At 38.2% G+C, this 18,341-nt stretch overlaps 1 protein-coding gene across 1 annotated transcript in view; it reads right to left on the reverse strand.

Annotated features, from left to right (window-relative positions):
• Positions 1 to 18,341, reverse strand: part of LOC104667460 (putative golgin subfamily A member 6-like protein 3) — a 58,105-nt gene that overhangs the window by 20,004 nt on the left and 19,760 nt on the right. Inside the window, exons 2-4 of the mRNA XM_030931150.1 lie at positions 13,938 to 13,994; positions 9,912 to 10,052; positions 7,428 to 7,512 (exon numbers count right to left, since the gene is read on the reverse strand). Of these exons, the coding sequence (XP_030787010.1) occupies positions 7,428 to 7,512; positions 9,912 to 10,024 (198 nt within the window). The 5' untranslated portion in view covers positions 10,025 to 10,052; positions 13,938 to 13,994. The remainder of the gene's footprint in view (positions 1 to 7,427; positions 7,513 to 9,911; positions 10,053 to 13,937; positions 13,995 to 18,341) is intronic.

Below are 18,341 nucleotides of genomic sequence, written 5' to 3' on the forward strand. Positions count from 1 at the left end.
AACCAATATTCCTTTACTATGTGGGGAAATTCAAAATGAGCTCAGCACATTCGTATGTAATACTAAGGTTTTTTTTTTTTTAACCCACACTTTTTGTTTCTGTGAGCTTTTACAGATGGATATCATGTCCAGATAAATATTCTGTACTATCAATACCACAGTTAATATGTATTCAGATTATACAGAATGATTCTTTTTTTTTTTTTTTTTTTTTTTTTTTTTGAGACGGAGTCTCGCTCTGTCACCCAGGCTGGAGTGCAGTGGCCGGATCTCAGCTCACTGCAAGCTCCGCCTCCCGGGTTTACGCCATTCTCCTGCCTCAGCCTCCCAAGTAGCTGGGACTACAGGCGCCCGCCAACTCGCCCGGCTAGTTTTTTGTATTTTTTAGTAGAGACGGGGTTTCGCCGTGTTAGCTAGGTTGGTCTCGATCTCCTGACCTCGCGATCCACCCGTCTCGGCCTCCCAAAGTGCTGGGATTACAGGCTTGAGCCACCGCGCCCGGCCACAGAATGATTCTTAACAGGATCTTAGCCCCCAAAACACATACATAAGCATGTACAGCAAATACAGGTAAAAATAACTGTAGCAACAAAGCTCTTCTGGAGAAAGTTCTGTAGTCTGAAGTAGTCACTCATATTTTTACCCTAAATGCAACTATTACTATCTCAACCATAGAAATGATCAAAGTAAGGGCTGGAGATATTTAGATTTTAATCACCATAATGTGGATTATGTCACATAATGGAATTAGTCAGCTGACTGTTTGAAAATCCTTATTACTTTAAATTGCTCATATTTTGAGTGTCTACAGAACATTTCATAACTAACCTAGCAAACTGTGATCTTTTCCCCACTTTTGTAAGACTTCCAATCACAAAAAAGAAGCAATACAAATTTCAGTAAAACTGTATGACAATTACCATTTGATTCTACTACATTGCAACTATCACCTCTAGAAGTAATTAGCCAGCTCCACAGGTCCATGAGATTTCCCATGACTATTCCTAGAAGTACTAATTAGGATCACAGGCACGTGGGGACCACTCTGTAATCATAACATTCTCTAAACCTTCAGTCACAATTTACATTTGAAAAACCTTTGGTTTTTATGATAAAAAAAAGTATGTATGTGTATATATGTGTGTGTGTGTGTAAATATGTGTGTATGTGTGTATATATATATCACTAAAATCTCTACCTATCAACAACATAATGATTTATAACCAGCAGTTCCAGATGTGAGCCCCAGAACAACAGTATCAGCTTCACCTGGGAACTTCTTAAAAATGTAAATGCTCAGGCAACACCACAGACCTACTGAATCAGAAACCCTGGGACTAGCTCTTCAAATGATTCTGGTGCACACTGTATTAAAATAAAACAAATGTAGGCCAGGCACAGCTGCTCATGCCTGTCATCCCAGCACTTTGGGAGGGCAAGGTGGAAGGATCGCTTGAGCCCAGGAGTTCAAGAACAGCCAGGGCAACATAGTGAGACTTCATCTCCATAAAAAACTTAAAAAAAAAAAAAAAAGTAAAGTAATCATTTAAACTTATGCTCCTGAGAGAACAGTTAACACCACTCAAACAAATGGAGGATCAAATGGAAAGTTATCCTAAAAAGCAAACAAGCAAGTTTAATTAATTTTAAGAACATCCTTAATGCTATACTATTTAGAAGATTTTAAAAGAACCTATGAAAGAATATATACATTTATTATCAGATAATGGCTGAAAGTCATAAAGGTAACATTAGTACAAAAAAAATAAAATGAAATGAAAACCAAAGCAAGTAAAAATGAAGTGAAAATCAGGCCCAAACAGAACAGTGTTATGGTAAACTTATGGAACATATGAAGGGGTTCCACTTCAATAGAACTATATAAAGGAACCATTCCAACGATGATAGACTGGGTAACTTAGATCAATCTTCTGACTGAGAACTAGAAAGCTGGACAAAACCTAATGATTACAGGGCTGAGTAAAGGGAATACCAGAGAACAGGGTCTTCTTTTTTCCCCCTTGGGTTTTCTTCCAATGACAGTAGAGAAGAAGAGGTTAACAAGCTGAGCTAGAACTCACAGTCTCACAGAGCTCACAGGGAGATAAACATTGGAGCTCAGCATCCACCGAGGAGAGGCCCTGCTAACTCTCCCACTCCTTAGGTTGGGAACCTGAAGAACAAACTGCAAATTGCCCTGACAGGGAATGATGGCCAGCTTTAATCATCTCAATCCCTGATTGGATGAGACAATCCCGGGTTGCTAATTTCCAAGCCCCTGGCAGGGGCAAATGTAAATCCTCTCTGGAGAAGAATATCATCCAAGGCTTCAAATTAGCTCTACAATTTTTCATATACAATGTCTATTACTAAAAATAAAAAGCCACATGAGACTTAAAGACAGGCTAACAGAAAATAAGAGAAGCAAACAACAGACACAAAACCACAAGGGATCAAGATAACAGAGTTACCAGACATACTTCAAAATAACTCTGCTGAACATGAGCAAGGAAAGACAGGACAAGACTGAAAATCTGGCAGAGAAATGCAAATTATAAAAATGAACCATATGAAATTCTGCAATTTGGAAGTACCAAAACTGAAAGTAATAACTTAATGGATAAGTTTAACCACAGCAGTAACCTAGCAGAAGACAGATTCAGTAAATTGGAAAAAGGCAGAAAGACAAAAAGGTAGAAAATTGAAAAAAACAAAAGACAATATATTGAAAAGTGTATCACATACGTAGAGCCCTGGAAGAAAAAAAAAGAATGAGACAGAAGCAAGAGCTGAAGATATGGTTGTGGAGAATTTGCCAAAACTGATCAAAGACTTCACAAGATTTAACCACCATAAACAGTTCAAGAGAAACAATGGAAGCTAGCATAAGAGAATGATATTTTCAAGGTGCTGAAAGAAGGAAACTGCCAATCTAGAAACTTAAACTCAATGAAGATACTCTTCAACAATGAAATAAAAAATAAGGATTTTTTTCTATTTTTTCTAGTGTGCAGACTCACACTAAAGGATATTTTCAGACAGGAGAAAGAGGATCCTCTACATCAAAACTTGGGGACTCTATTCCATAAACTCTGTACCCTGGAACTCAGGAATCAAGATTTTACAGAAATAAAAAGCGTTCTTCAGGGAGGGGAAAATAAAGGTTGAGGGTGACTGGTAAAATGAAGTTTGAGTTACCTTAGTGTATATTAACTCTGAACCAGACTCTCAGGCTCTACAAGGATCTCATGAAGTTATCTGATTTCCCATTTAACATCTCAGCCTTCTAAGTTATTCTTAAGGATGAAGAACATTCTATTTTTCAAAGACTACATCACCAGATGGGTCTAAATAGTTACAAGTCACTTCCTTATATTGAGTTGAAAATTACCCCTTTGTAATTTGACTTATTAGTTCTACTTTTATGCTCTGTCTTTACCAAAAACAAATAAAAATAAAAACTAATGCTTCCATATACATACTTTTTCATATAGCTAAAGACAAGCTATCATGAACCTGAACCCCCATGTTTTCCTCTCCAAATCCACAATTTCATCAGCTATCCTAGGACATGGAAAAGAATCTCTTCCCAATCCTGGCTATTATTTTCTAAATGAACCTAACCTTATCTAAGTAGACCTTTCTTAAAGTACCACCTCAGAATTCAAGTCAGTAACTCTGATGTTGCCTGTAACATCAGAAAATGACTTCCTTAAAAGTACAGCAAGTTGGATTTGCCAAGTTGCTGACCAGGTTGCATTCCCTCCTGCCCTCACTCCCATCTTTGTGTTATGCTTTATCTCAAGTTCCATTTTGCTTATTATTCATGACTCTCAAGTTGTTACTGTGGACATCAGAGGCCATACATATATATTGTTCTGGCTCTTTCCTGCAAATCTTTCTGAGTCATACCTGCTATTCTCCAAAGTCTGTGAATCCCAATACTAATAACTTGGCAATTCAGTTTAAGGTCCTCTTCAGAAGGTCAGTTAGCTCAAGGCAATCACATTCTTCCCAGGCCTCTTAAGAAATACTCCAACCCTAGAAAAGGCTCTTCTTTCTGGTATCAGGAGCCATGGGCCACAAACACAAATCCAGTAGCATTTCAGCCATTTACCTCCCAGATCGTCCCCTCCCTAAAGTTCTAACTAGAACAGGAAAAAATAATGAAAACACCACCTGCAGTCACAAATCCTCCAGTTTCCTGACCAAGATTTCATATTCCCTTCAAGATACCTCCCAAAGAGGACATGACAAGGGAGGGGCACACAGGGTGCTACAGGTACTGAGAAGGTTCTATTTCTTTTTTATTTTGTTTTTGAGATGGAGTTTCACTCTTGTCACCCAGGCTGGAGTGCAATGGTGCAATCTCGGCTCACTGCAACCTCTGCCTCCTGGGTTCAAGTGATTCTCCCACCTCAGCCTCCCAAGTAGCTGGGACTACAGGCACCTGCCACCACTCCCAGCTAATTTTTGTATTTTTAGTAGAGACGGGGTTTCACCATGTTGGCCAGACTGGTCTCAAACTCCTGTCCTCAGGTGATCCACCTGCCTCAGTGTCACAAAATGCTGGGATTAAAGGTATGAGCCACCACGCCCAACCAAAGGTTCTATTTCTTAAGTTTGGCATTGGGCACATGTTCATATGATTTAATGTTTTTTTAAAAAAATGATATCTTCCTTTTTGTGTGTGTTTTGTTTTTTGTTGTAGGCCTGCATGCTTCATTCGTTCACCCATATGAATCCGTAAAGAAGTAACATTAGCAACTTCAGTCAATATATACTAGATTCATACTTTAGGAAGACAATCCAGTTGACAATCACAACAGTTTCTATGCTAACAAAAGTCAGAGAAAATACTGACATTAGGGTCATTTCTAGAAAGTTCAATCATAAGATATATCCCCAAGCAAAAATATACACACAGAAAATTAAGAAGCTTTCAGAAAACTACTACCATCCTTAGAGTAAGTACAACAAAGTATTCTTTTATGTCTTTGTTTTTTTCATCAAAATACCTCATACAGCCATAGATTTTAAACCATTACATCTTATCTAGATTCCATATTAGATCATTAACATTTTTTCTAGATTCCATTGTTATTCTTTTGTAACCTTTATTTTAGGTATCTTAAAAATACTTTATTAAATATAACACATTCAGAAAAGTGCAGAAAATATACCTTTTTTTTTTTTTTTTTTTTTTTTTTGAGATGGAGTCTCGCTCTGTCGCCCAGGCTGAAGTGCAGTGGCGCGATCTCGGCTCACTGCAAGCTCCGCCTCCCGGGTTTATGCCATTCTCCTGCCTCAGCCTCCAGAGTAGCTGGGACAACAGGCGCCCGCCATCTCGCCCGGCTAGTTTTTTGTATTTTTTAGTAGAGACGGGGTTTCACCGTGTAGACCAGGATGGTCTCGTATTTTTTAGTAGAGACGGGGTTTCACCGTGTAGACCAGGATGGTCTCGATCTCCTGACCTCGTGATCCACCCGTCTCGGCCTCCCAAAGTGCTGGGATTACAGGCTTGAGCCACTGCGCCCAGCCGAAAATATATCTTAAGGTAGACCTTAACAAGTTACTCTAAATTATTTGCCCATGTAACCACCAGCCTGCTCCCGAAAGATATTAGAGCCAGGATCCAAGAAGCCCATAGATGTATCTTTCAGTTCACACCTCCCACCTTGATGGACTCCTCAACCTACCCTGTGTGTAATCACCTCTCTTTTCTTGATAGTTTTACTGCCCAATCCATAAATAAGTGTTTCTCAGTTTTCTTTTCATTTATGTCCTATGGCCCTTTGGAGGGCAGCAGACCATTATAATAGGTAAGATTTTCTTTCACTCTAAGGACCAGTTTTCACTCCACTGCTGGCGATATTGCCTCCACTAAGAATGTATGCCCTAACCAACATGAGTTTTGCCTATTTTTGAACTCTATATAGAGGGAACTGTACAAATTAGGTTTTGGGGGTCTGGTCTCTATTGCTTAACATAGTGTTCAAGATTCGCCCATCTCGTCCCACATAGCTGTAAGCCATTTTATGAACACCACAATTCTCCATTTTACTGGAATGAACATTTGGGTTATTTTCTGTTTGGGGCTATTATAAACAATGCTGCTCTGAACATTCCTGTGTCTCCCGGCACCTACGTACTTGTTCTTGTGGAGTATATATCCATGAGATTCCTGAACCATAGGGTATGAGTATCTTCCACTTTACCAAACTGTTTTCCAAACACTTGTACAAATACACACCCATTAGAAGGATATAGAGCCTCGTAACAATTTTCTTACCTTAAAAGATAAACAAAATGTCTCCTATCCCTTGTTTGTCTTTTAAGATCTGAAGATCACTGTGCAAAGACAATTTGTTTGCAATTCAAACAAAAATATTATTATTATTATTTTTACTAACTCAAAAATGAACCAATCTGAAAGCTAAAATTGAGCACCCAGGGTAACTTCCAGAAAGAGGAGATCTTAAGCTGCTCTATATCCCCGGGAAAAATAGAGGCCACTATAGCTTCCAGCTCCTTTAGAATAAATGTCCCAAAGAGATCATAATAGCCTAAATCTTATCTAATAAGAGGGTTCAGAGTTTGTAGTCATTCTAAAGGAAAACAGTCACATGTATATAATTTTCTCAAGAATTCAAAAAAAAGTTTAATATGCTTTCTTAAACTTGTATTGTTAGCCAAGGTGTTCAAGGAGAAAAATTTGCCATAGACAGAACTGTCAAAAGTTAAATCACTAAAAAATCAGTATTTTTCTACAACTGTCCTATATATACATATCCAATATGTATCCCACCCCCTACTCCCTCTTTTTTTTTGTTTTATGAGACAGGGTGTCTCACTGTGTCACCCAGGCTAGAATATAATGGTGCAATCACAGCTCATTGCAGCCTTGACTTCTCCAAGCTCAAAAGATCTTCCTGCCTCAGCCTCCCGCCACCCCTAGTAGCTGGGACTACAGGTGTACTCCACCTATATATTTTTAAAGTAATAACATAACTACCTCCACAATAAGAGTTAATTATGTTGCTTTCAAAACTGGGGGAAAAATCACAAAAATCAACTTGGCGATCATTCTCAGTATAATGAAATGTATTAAACTTATTTACTTATCAAGCAATATTGCTCAAGCTTTTTGCCAGAAGATAAAAATCATGTAAACGTTCACTCTATCAGGAAGATGACAATATATTCCAATGGACCCATAAAAACAATTTATTTAAATCCAAAAACAAACAAACTCATCCTATCTTACCCCCTACATCTTTTGGAACTTGATTGTGTTTGAGTTTCAGAAAATAAAATTTACAGTAAACATTTCCATTTCTGTCCAGTTTTAAGAAATGACATTTATAATCTAAAAAAAGAAAAGAACAAAAGAACAATCAGAAGAGCAGGGATTTAGAGATCCTTACCTGTCTTATAACTCTGTGATCTGTGTATGTCCCTGAGCTCTTCCATAAGTCTATCTGAAGCTTGCACTGGCCCAGACACTGCAGCCTGAAACACAAAAGCCACTGTTTACCAGGGTCGACTGAATCAACTAATTTGAAGATTTAAGGTATTTCAACCTGCTCCAAAAGATTACAGTAGCCGGGCAGGGGGCTCACACCTGTAATCACAGCACTTTGGGAGGCTGAGGAGGGTGGATCACGTGAGGCCAAGAGTTTGAAACCAGCTTGGCCGTCAGGATGAAACCCCATCTCTACCAAAAAAATACAAAAGTTGGCCAGGCATGGTTGCACGTGCCTGTAGTCCCAGCTACTCAGGAAGTTGAGGCAAGATAATCACTTGAAAATGGGAGGTGGTGGTCATAGTGAGCTGAGATGGTGCCACTGCACTCTGGCCTGGGTCACAGAGTGAGACTCCATCTCAAAAGAAAAAGAAAAAAGAAAAAGATTACAATAAAAATGGATCACCACTCAACAATTTAAGAAGTTAAAAAAAAAGTCCAATTAAATGAAGCATTATGAAGTTTCAAGAGAATATAAAACTAGACACAAGTCTGGTCCATTTCCTTTTTCTTATCACCTAAAAACCTCTAGCCAACATATTCAGACCACCATGGACTCCATGATAGCATAGAATTCAGTATGAGTCTGTTCCAAACCCCAGCAATTTTTGAAAATACTAGAAGACACTCAAGGTGACACATTATTAACTAAAATAGGCTTCCATTCATAAGACGACAAGCAAGAATATTACACAGATGGTCTAGTTCACACATTAAGACACTGGGAACCATGTGTGCCTACATGCAACTGGTTTCAGTTTTTCAGTGCAGGGACTTCTCTAAAGATGAAAACATATCGATATCTTATCCTAAGACTAAATAGAAATGGAACTACTTTTTGGTCATGTGAAACTAAAGGTTTTAAAGACTACACTAGACTTTGAAGGAGAAAAAAATCAAATTTACAAAAATATTACTCCTAGCTATGTAACCATGAACTCATTTCATATCTATAAAACATGAGAACTTTTTCCTATCTCTAAAATATAAAGAGCACCTGTTTCACACAGTGGCTATGATGAATAAATGAAAAGATCTATAAAGTATAAAGTATTTAGCATAGTATCAGTCATGCAAAAGTGTTCAATAATTTATACTTGTTTTGAAGATAACTCAAACTGGGATTGATCACAAGACACAGAAAGCACAGTAACATTAATTCAAATGCTACAATCTTAGTTTTTTAAATAATCAAGATATGGGGGATTGGCTAAATTTCTTTGCTGTATGAAAAATTACCAATTAAATTAATATATAAATAAGATTGAAGGAGGGAGAGTTATCTATCTGATTTCAACATTTGGCATCTATTTGGCTAACAATTTATTCCCTGTTTTGGAGAACCTGTGCCCAAGGCAAAGTAACTGGTCCTCGGATATTGTGGAGTGGGTAAATAGCTCTAATAAAAGGCAGGAAGCAGTAAGTGTTCAGACAATCATTTGATGCTTCCCTACTCTGTCTAAGCATTTTATGTATATACATGCATCATTTTAATTTATTTTTCATAGCAACCATCCGAAAGATATGTACTGTCTATCCATATTTTAGAGTTGAGAAAAGTGAAACCATACAACATGTGTCTGTCTCCAAACTCAGTGTTCCTTTCCCATCCTGCTGCTTCACATAAAAGAGATGTTAAGTCAAAAGAGAAACATTACTTTTGGTTTGGTCAGAGCAGGATGGACCAAAGTCAGCTTCATGAAGGAGAAATAATTTGAGTTGTGTTTTATAGGGGAGGATGAATTTGAATATACAGATGCCACAGAAGGAAGGTCAGCAGAGAAAACAGCATAGACAGGTGGAAAGGGGCATATACAGGGATCAGCTGGTGGTTCAGGATGTGAAGAGCAGATAAACAGGGTAAAAAGTGGCTATTCATAGATGAGAAAGATAACCTTGGGCAGCAAAGCATATGAGCGTGGCTAGGCATGGTGGCTCATGTCTGTAATCCCAGCACTTGGTCAGGTCAAGGTAGCAGGAGTGCTTGAACTCAGGCGTTCAAGACCAGCATGGTCAACATAGTGAGACCTCATCTCTACTAAAAATCAAAAAGTTTAGCCTGGTGCAGTGCCACATGCCTATAGTCTGAGGCACTTGTGAGGCTGAGGCAGGAGGACCACTGGAGGCAGGAGGACCACTGGAGGCAGGAGGACCACTGGAGCCTGGGAGACCAAGGCTACAGTGAACTATGATTGTGTCACCGCACTCTAGCCCAGGCGACAGAGCAAGGCCCTGTCTCAAAACCAATAAACAAATGACTGAATCCACCACTAAAGCAGGAATGGAGGAGGAGAGCAGCTGAGATCGTCATGTTCATGAATTGCCTGGTGTTAACTATAATTACTTGACCAAAAAGTCCAGGCTCCAGATATTTATACACACTTACACATTTAAATGGTCTTGCCTTTCAGTCTTCCTAATTTTCTCTAATATTGCCCAATTTTCTTTTTCAATTCCTTCATCCTCCAACTTTTTCCCACTAATAGGCTCTTCTTTCATCTCATAGTGATCTAAGTTCTTCTATATCCTGCAAAAAAAAGAAAAATGTTAGCTTATTCAACCTATTTTTCTTCAGCAGTTTCTTATGCAAAAGTTAAATTATTCTTGACTCAATGGGGGACAAGAAACAGAATATATCTATCCTATGGGGAGAGAGAAAAAGCCCCACATTCCATTCAAGAGGCTCCCACCTTTTGTATCCTGTATTTTCTTTAAAAGCTAGACTCTGGGTAAAGCAGATTTAAATCTTTACAAAGTAACAACTATTATGAAATAAGCCATCATTTATTTATTTACTTCTTTATTTATTTTATTTATTTTTTTAAGATAGAGTCTCACTCTGTCACCCAGGCAGGAGTATAGTGGGGCGATCTCTGCTCACTGCAACTTCTGCCTCCCAGGTTCAGGTGATTCTCATGTCTCAGTCTCCTGAGTAGCTGGGATTACAGATGTACACCACCAAGCCCAGCTAATTTCTTTGTATTTTTAGTAGAGACAGGGCTTCACCATGTTGGCCAGGCTGGTCTCAAACTTCTGATGTCAAGTGATCTGCCCACCTCAGCCTCCCAAAGTGCTGGGATTACCAACGTGAGACACCACGCCTGGCCAAGCCATCTTTTAAATCTCCTCTTAAGAGGAACCTTTGAAACAGTTTAGCAGCAGGTGTCAAGAACCTTAACTGTTCATAGTTTGTTCCAGAAACTCGACTTCTAGAATTGTATTCCAAGAAACCAGTCTAAGATGTAAACACAAATTTAGGCATAAGGATAACTATTTCAACCTTGCAACCACAAAAACAAACAAAATCTGCATGTGCAAAAACAGCAAACAGTTAACTCAATCCCTTGAACTATTAAGAGGCCACTGAAATACCAACACAGAATCATTTCTCCTGTATCGAAAAACTTTGAAATGAAAAATGGAATACACAAAGGAATAGAAAGAATTTCAATTATGCTGAAATAAGCACAGAAAAAGACCAGAAGAACTTATATTGAAAGGTTAATTTCAATTAATTTTCGTTGTTGTTATCTCTGGAGACATTTGGTGCTTTCCCCTAATTTCCAAGTTTATGGTTTTATGTAGGAAGCATCTATTGATGTTAATAACTTAAAAATAAATTAGAAAAAGAATTTGATCTCAGGTGCTCAGGAGGCTGAAATAGAAGGATCGTCTGGGCCCAGGAGTTTGAGGCTGCAGTAAGCTATGATCATGCCAACTGCACTCCAGCCTGGGTGACAGCGACCCTATCTCAAAAATTAATAATAATTTTAAAGGAATTTGAATAACACCCCACAGAACAACATCTTAATTCACATCATTCTGCTGCCTCCCTTCCCATACTATCTGTTCTTACACATATACAAATATATGCAGAATTGTTTAAATCCTAACTTTTTTCAATTACCTTATTTTTCTACTTCAACTGCCAAAATCTCTAAAGAAGTAGTTTATATTTATCTCGATTTTTTTTTTTCCAAGCCGGCTAACTAACCGATTTCTAGATCAGATTACTGACTACCTTCACTCAAACTCTGCCCATGACTCTGTACTTCATGGAGCTCCCTTCTCCCTGTGTACACCTTTCAGCCCTGATCTTCCATCCTACACTTGTTTTTCCCCACAATGCTCACAAATGCCTTTGGCCTATATTTCCTCCTGTACCTTCAACTTCAGTCATGTTCCCATCCACAAAACTTCTCTACCTCAGTATTAATCAGCACATCCCAACAACATATCTTTCTAAAACAATATTCTCAGCACACGATTCCCCACTTAAGGCCTTCTTATCAACAAACACACCAAATAGAAACATGCCTGTCTCAAATTCAAGACTTCTATCCATCTGACTTTTCTGGAAAATCTTGCATTCCATGACTTCAACAACCTTCCTTCTCAAAACAAAAGCATCCAATGCACCAAAACACACCATGTCCAAAGTCATTCTGGGCCTGTTCCCATGTTATTTTAGGAGCCTAGAATATCTGATTTTCACCTGTCCTAATCTGACATCTCCAAAGTCCAGTCTCCTACCTTTCTAGATTTCCCTCAAAGTTGCGGTCCCTTGTTTTTTATCTTGTGAAGGGAAAATGAAAGGGTTCATGAACTTTAGCACAATGGCTGCCTGACCCATGGAAAAGGTTTAATGTTTTCATGCAGCTTATTCCACCTAAGCTAAACTGCATAAAAACATTGAAACAGACTCTCATTCTAATTGGACAATTTTAAGAAGTATTTTACTCCCAGACTCATAAAATGAGCCTACAGCCAGGCACAGTGGCACACACCTGTAATCCCAGCACTTTGGGAAGTCAAGGTGGTGGATCACTTGAGGCCAGGAGTTCAAGACCAGCCTGGGCAACAGAGCGAAACTCAAACGCTACAAAAAATAAAAATAAAAAAAAAATTAGCTGGACATGGGGCACCAGCCTATAGTCCCAGTTACTCTGCAGGATTACTTGAACCCAGGAGTTCAAGGTTACAGTGAGCCATGACCACGCTACTGCACTCCAGCCTGGGTGACAGTAAACCCTGTCTCAAAAAACAAACAAAAACAAGCCTACAACACTACTTTTTTAGTTCTGAAGCCCTCTAATGTATATTTTACATTAAAAATTTCCAAACCAAGATAATGAAAGCCTAAATTAATTATAAGACCCCAAACAGAAAAAAAATATTTTAAAACAATCAAGACCATGGAATTCACATACGTTCTATTTGGTCAATGCAGAGACATAGAAGATCTTTGTTCCAAAGTTTAAGTTTAAATGAAAAGCTTCAGAGCCTGAAAACATCTAAAATTATACTCATGACTGACAACTGGCCAAAGCTCAATGTCTTTGGAATTTGCTCTACTAAATTTGCTACTGTTTGAATGTATTCCCTCCAAAATTCAAGTGTTGCCAATGTGATGATATTAAGAGGTAGGTCTTTTAAGAGTGATTAGGCCAAGAGGGCTCCTTCCTCCTTCATGGGACTAAGGTCCTTATGAATGAGGCCTCACATATTGGACTAGCTTGCTCTCCTGCCCTTCTGCCTGCTACCATGTGAGGATGCAATGAAAAGGCCCTGAGACACCAAATGTTGATATTTTCATCTTGGATTTCCCAGACTCCAGAACTGTCAGAAAATAAATGACTGTTCTTTATAAATTACTCACTCTCTGTTATTCTGTTACAACACTATAAAACAGACTAAGACAAATTTCTTTGAATGATTTTTCAACAAGAGACAGTTTCACTACTTGTGGCAAGTAGTCCCTTAAATATTCTCAAATTCTCCTTTTATGCAAACATAAAATTTTTTAAACTCAGTAGTTTCTCTTCCAAAAAATAACCAAATACAGGTGAAGTACTGATGAGTATTAAATATAATTTTAGTGCTAAAAGTTAAGAGCTTTTGTTTTCCAGAAAATCAAATCTAAGAATTCAATTTGCTCAAAGGCATATCATGAGTTAGAGGTAAAGCTAAAATTTATAAGTTACATTCCATTCCAAATACGATGTGCTTTCAATTATTCCACATTAATACTTATTTATAAAGAAGATTAGAGAATGACTCAAATGTTCAAAACTGAAGATATTTATGATTTTTTTTTTTTGAGACAGAGTCTCACTCTTGTCACCCAGACAGGAATGCAGTGGCACGATCTTGGCTAACTGTAACCTCCACCTCCTGGGTTCAAGCAATTCTCCTGCCTCAGCCTCCTGAGTATATGAGATTACAGGTGCCTACCACCATGCTCAGCTATTTTTTGTACTTTTAGTAGAGGCAGAGTTTCACCATGTTGGCCAGGCTGGTCTCAAACTCCTGACCTCAGGTGATCCAACCGCCTTGGCCTCCCATAATGCTGGGGTTATGGGCATGAGCCACCTCACCTGGCCAAAATATTATTCTTACATAAAATACCTACTTCAGCCATCTCTTCTTCTTCCTCTTCTTTTGAAGTCACTTCTTCTGTTGTCCCATTCTGAAATAGAGAAAGAATCTGCCAGGGTTACACAGAACAAGTATGCACATTAGAAGACTGGTGTAATAGCTTTAGGAACAAACTCCCAACCATCTGTCACTGCAGTTCCACTACCAGAGAGCTTATTAAAATTAAAATGTGCATTTTTAAATCCAACTTTGATTTGACAAACAACAGTTCTCAGCTTTTAAAAATGAAACAATTTTGAACAATTCAACTTAACGGATGCCTTAGGAATAAAGGAAAGCAATCAGTCAAACATAAAGCAAAACTGAAAAAAATTTTAAAACATAATCTAATTTAAAATAAGAAAACATTTTACTTGTATGGCTATGTGCATAAGATCAAAGGCTTATTTTGTTTAAAATAAATGTCCCAAACTATCAATTCCTCAAAACAGCTACCTTTTTAACTTTGAAAAGCCTGAATCATTACGTAAATTCAATTTCCTTACATTTTAAGAGGTCAGATGTGTTACTTATAATAGACACTTCCCAAAACTAAGAATTATGAAATGATTACCACCATACTATAAAGGAAATTTTCTTTTAAAAAACATGTAATTTACTATCAAATATCTCTCTACAAGACACAATTTACCAATTAACACAAATTACAATTATCAAGTTCAGAAATGAATGTAATAAATTTTTAGGAAGGGCCTTCATACACAGTTTGGGCAAAGTTCAAAAGACAAGCTTCCTGGTCAGGACACAGTATATAAATGCATCTTCAACTATAAAGGCCAGTTCAGGTTAGAACCCAGAATATGTAAAAGATCAAGAAACTAGGATCCAGAAATCAAGACCAACAAAACTCTCAGCAGTATCTAAGCAGCAGCTTCCAAAATGTAATCCACCCCTTCTTCATTTCCCTAAATTGTTATACTCCAAATTCAATTATTCTGGGTATCTAAAGAATATATACCCAGCCTCAAAGTCCCAAAGAGTTTGGTTGCATCAATGGTTGAAAGAGCATTTTTGAAATGCTAATTTCAAAGCCTACCCAAAGAATCTGTTTTGCAAAAGCTCTCTGAGGTGATTCTCACATGCATCTGGGTCTGTCACCACTAGCCCAGTTACTAGCCTTCATTTTACACATGAGAAAGCTGAGCCCCCACCCCCTCAAAAAGGCGAAGTAATTTAATCAAAACAAAAAGTGAGTTAGGGCTGTGAAATCCTAAGATTTATTTCATTTCGAGATGTGACCTGGTCCTCTTTCTAAAACCCCACTGAGATGACAGAATTTTATAAAAGAGAGTAAGTTCGCTGCAGCAGCAGCAAAACAATACAAAAAGAATACCCTTGGTGAACCAAAACTGTAAGGACATGCTGGAAGATACAAAGCAGGTGGAATCAGACTACTGGGCTCAAGAAAGCCACAAACCCAATCCAAATAATGGAGGGGCCACTTTTGTTTGAAGAATCAAACATTCTTCACCATACTTGTCCCAACTATAGTTGATAAGGATCACTATGATAATAGGAAGCCTATCTTGATGGTCTCTTACCATCAGTGTCAAAACCAGAGAGAAAAGACAGAATATTTTTTAATATAACTCAATGCAGCAGCAAAATCTTATAAGAGACTCTGCCTCTTCATTTTTGCTCAAAATCTGGAAAGCTCACCGACCAGCACCACCCCATCCTCATGCCACAGGAAGAGCACAAGTCTGCAAACCAGGAGGGGGACGTAACAGCAGAAAAGAGTGACAATTCTGAAGACACTCATAACTACTCATACTGATCAAAGGTATACCTCATGTATAAATGAACAGATAACCATGTATCATCAGAGAGTTGAAGAAAATTATCAACCTGCAAGGAAGGTGCCAAGTCAAAGAAGCACAAATGACCTGAAGCACTGCTAATGAAGGAAATAAACAGAATTTTAAAACCTAATTGGAATCTTTAGCAGTAATTGAGAAGATACCGTATCCACAAAATACAAAACAGATTACTATGTAAAAGACAATTCTAGGAGGTAAAAATAAGACCCCCAAATCAAAAAATGAAAAAAAACCACTTGTAGAAGGGCCAGAGCACAATGGACTTGACTCAGCAAAGCATTTAAGGTGACTCATGTCTGTAATCCCAGCACTTTGAGAGGTCGAGGCGGGTGGATCATGAGGTCAGGAGATCGAGACCATCCTGGCTAACATGGTAAAACCCTGTCTCTACTAAAAGTACAAAAAATTAGCCAGGCATGGTGGCACATGTCTGTAGCCCCAGCTACTCAGGAGGCTGAGGCAGGAGTATCACTTGAACGTGAGAGGTAGAAGTTGCTGTGAGCCAAGATCGCACCACTGCACTCCAGCCTGGGTGACAGAATGAGACTCTATCTCAAAAAAAAAAAAAAAAAAAAAAGGAAAACCCCCACACTTTACAGAAAATCATACTAACTGTCAGAAAGAACTAAGAATCAGATAGGCATCAGAGTTTTCATCTATAACAATAAATATCAGAACATAGAAGTGTAAAGACCTGGAAAGAAACTCAATTATGACCTCAGAATTCTATATCTAACTCCCTCAAGACAGGAAGCTTATCTGTGTATGTTTGCCTCCAGATTCTCCACACTGATATGGATGGAGTACTTCATACAGAGTCAAATATTTGTTGAACAAATGATAGCAGACAGCAAGTTCATGGAACACACTCCATACACATCCCCACAAACCCTTTCTAGGGGGAAAAAAGCCCAGGATATTATTCAGGGATGGGGGCAGGGAGCAGGAGACATAATACAAGAAGTAGCAATAAGCAAAGACAACCGTAACACCAACAGTGAAGTGTAAATGATTGCTGACAATCCAGCTGAAAGGTCACAGGCCGTATTCTCTGACCATACTGATGCACTAAAAATAACTCAAAAGCCACCTGAAAATGCTCTTTTAATTTTTTTTTCTAGATAACTCTTGGGTAAAAGAAGAAATTGATCCTCATGCCTCAGTCATCCAACTCCTAAGTATGTGCCCCAGAAAAATGCTGGCACAGGAGTACCATGAAATATAGATCTGTATCTAGCCAAGGGAATAAACGGTACGGTGTATTCAAACAATGCAGTAAATACAGCAAAGCAAAAGAACGATAGCTACACACAATAGGAACAAATTTCACACACAATATTGAGCACAACAAAGGTACGAAAAAATACATATAGCATGATTTTCAAAAGTTTAAACAATAGGCAACACTACACTGTATTGTTCAAGGATGCATACATGAGTGATAACACTAGAGAAACATAAGGTTTCTGTAGCGCAAGCAATGTGCCTTTTCTTCTTCATCTCAGTGCTGGCTAGGTGTTGGTTCCCAAGTACTCACTCTAGCTATATGTTACACTAAGCTTACATTTTACATAGTTTCAATACATGTCATATCTCACAATAAAAAGGTTTTTTTTTGGTGGGGGCAGAGTTTCGCTCTTACTGCCCAGGCTTGAGCGCAGTGGCACGATCTCAGCTCACTGCAACCTGTCTCCCGGGTTCAAGCAGTTCTCCTGCCCCAGCCTCCTGAGTAGCTGGATTTGTAGGCATGTGCTACCACACCCAGCTAATTTTTGTATCTTTAGTAGAGATGGGCTCTCTCCCTGTTGGTCAGGCTGGTCTCGAACTCCTGACCTCAGGTGATCTGCCTGCCTTGGCCTCCCAAAGTGTTGGGATTACAGGCATGAGTCACCGTGCCTGGCCAATAAAAAGTTTTAATAGTAAGAGCAATGAGAACATAGGATGCAATAAAATGACTTAGAAAATACAAACTGTTTAGAAAATAGATTTTAAAACTTGTGTAATAAAGTCAAACAGCGCCCAAAGAAAATGTATACTCTTATATGTTTGTTTAAAAAGCAATTTAAATTACATTGATCCACTAAACTAGAAAAAGTAAAATAAAGAAAAAGGGGAAATAATTAAGACATAAGGAAAATGTGAAAAGAAACCCACTAAATTTAAAAAATAAAACTAAAGGAGGATTCTTTCAAAAGACTAAGATAATAAAACAATCATGCCTCTGATAAGTGATCAAGATAAAGAAAACTTTGAAGAGAAAAGGGCATATAGCCACATGTGAATATGATGTAAAAAGTGAAAACTTTACACATCTTTACAACACCTTTGAAGTGTGGAAGAAGTGTTCATTTCTTTTAAGAATCTACAGTTATGAAAACTAACTGAAGAAATGGAAAATCTGGAGACCAATACGCAAGAAGGAAAAAGACAAAGACTCATCCTCCGAACTGGACATTTATTTAAACCAAGGTTTGTCAGCCTCAGCAATATTGATATATTGGGCCAGACAAATCTTTGTGGAGGGTTCTCCTGGTGTGTTGTGGGACATTTAGTAACAT

The sequence above is a fragment of the Rhinopithecus roxellana genome, chromosome 5 (genome assembly GCF_007565055.1).
Source record: "Rhinopithecus roxellana isolate Shanxi Qingling chromosome 5, ASM756505v1, whole genome shotgun sequence".
Lineage (NCBI taxonomy): Eukaryota > Metazoa > Chordata > Mammalia > Primates > Cercopithecidae > Rhinopithecus > Rhinopithecus roxellana.